Source organism: Austrofundulus limnaeus, unplaced genomic scaffold (genome assembly GCF_001266775.1).
Source record: "Austrofundulus limnaeus strain Quisiro unplaced genomic scaffold, Austrofundulus_limnaeus-1.0 Scaffold217, whole genome shotgun sequence".
Taxonomy (NCBI): Eukaryota; Metazoa; Chordata; class Actinopteri; order Cyprinodontiformes; family Rivulidae; genus Austrofundulus; species Austrofundulus limnaeus.
The window spans coordinates 8,401-10,232 of record NW_013952619.1 but is presented as its reverse complement, the minus strand read 5'-3'; the positions used below and the strand labels follow the sequence as shown (position 1 = coordinate 10,232).

The 1,832-nt window shown below is 49.3% G+C and overlaps 1 protein-coding gene across 1 annotated transcript; it reads right to left on the bottom strand.

The window, feature by feature from the left end:
* LOC106525212 (uncharacterized) lies at positions 1 to 557 on the bottom strand (the record flags this gene model as incomplete). The annotated part of the gene is given in 2 exon segments (XM_014019365.1): positions 1 to 406; positions 500 to 557. Coding segments are annotated over 2 exon segments (449 nt in total), but the record flags the coding sequence as incomplete, so codon positions are not given.
* Between the last annotated feature and the right edge of the window lie 1,275 nt (positions 558 to 1,832).

The window sequence follows — 1,832 nt, the reverse complement described above, 5'->3', positions numbered from 1 at the left end:
TCATGGCTTTTGTTCATGCCGCAATCACATTCAAGTTCTTCAAGGCGGGCCGGAGGTCCGTCCATCTCCAGCTCCTCTTCACCTGTATCAGCAGAGCTTCGTTGGCGGGTGTGCCTGCAGTGACGTTTTTGAACGGAGGAAGAGGACGGGCGTTCGTCCATTTCCTGTTCCCCTTCACTGGGATTGACGGAGGAACTAGCTGAGCTCTCGATGCTGGTCTTGTGCACGCTATCCATTTCCTGTTCCCCTTCACTGGGATTGACGGAGGAACTAGCTGAGCTCTCGATGCTGGTCTTGTGCACGCTAGCTGAGTTCTTGATGCTGGCCTTCTGCTCAGCGATGGAGGCTAGCTGCCTCGATCTTCTCCTACGAGCGACCATCGGTAGAACCTCGCCCAGAGAAGGAGCTGATGAAGAGTCGGAGGATGGAGAATAAGCGACAGGTGAAGATGGGAAATACAGCACGTTGCATCCTTTAGGTACGTCGACGTCATACATGCCCCAGCAGGATGCGAGAGTGTTCTGTTTTGACTGTCCGGACATGTTGATTTCTTCCTTTCTCGTCTTGCAGAGTTTGCAGAGTTTGCAGAGTAGAGTTGAAGTGGAAAAGTATTTAACCCCTGTTCTCCTTATATAGGAAAACTGAGGCTTGTGGGGGCGGAGCATTATGACATCACATGGGGGGTGGAGCGTCGTGACATCACAGGAGGCAGAGCGTTGTGAGGTCAGAAGGTTAATGTGTTTTTCACAGCCACTATATCATTCCAGCAGCGAGAGCTGCGGAACAGGTCAGAGATCTTCTTTCCTATTTCATCCAATTTCTGTACCCATTCRTCGATCGGAATAGCCAGCAGAGTTTTGAAGACACCGCACTCTGAATTCACAGACTCCAGAACGAAGAGGTTAGTGGGAATCTTGTGATCAAACTTGCGAATGCTAGCTCTGAACGACCACTTGCCGGTCAAGCACTCTTTCGTCTGCCAGAATGCGCTGAAGAGAAGTTTTTTCTCGGCGATTTCAACGCTGGTTGGAAAAAGAGCCCTTCTGACACGTTTCACTATTGGAGGTAACATTTCAATTTTTTCTCCTCGGCTTAAGGCGGCCTTTGTGGTGTAGTACTTGCAAGGGACGATTAATTTCAGTATCGCCCAGTCGTTGTACGTCAGCAACCCCACCGGAGTGAACGGCTCCAATTCTCCTGCTTCCTCCAGCTGATACAGGGTTAGCTCGCCTCTTTCATAATTGAAAACGTAACCCCACGATCCACAGAATCCATGCGGTTCCAGAGACCACTCCTGACGCAGCTGCTCAGGCGGAGGAATTTGTGTTCTGCACAGGTAGAAAGTGCTTCTCCAGGGAGCGTAGACCTGTCGGTCAGAATGATGGTAGATGGAAACGGCGGTTTCACAAACGAGAGGGTCATTCTTTACCACAGGGGTTATGAGATGCATGTCCTCAGTCGATGTTGAGGCATCTTTTGTAGCTACAGAATTATTTTTGACTGCGGTACCCTCGCTTAAAGTTGTCAAAGTTGTTATTGAAGATGAAGCCTCGGCAGCAGCAGCAGGTGGATCCATGCCCGTGGCAGATGTTGAAGCGACGACTGGTGTCTTCGCTGCAGGCGTCTCTTCTCGAGCATGCTGAGCAGATTTCTTCGCATTTGCATCCTTGGCAGCCTTTGCAGCTTTGTTTCTCTTCACTCCAACCATTTATTTTGTTCGAGTTGTCAACAGCAAATACTGGTGGTGATAGAATTAATGGGCCTCATGCAAGAACATGTTCGTATTTTTATCCTAAATTTCTCTTACTTTTGTTCGTACAAAGGGTTCGTAC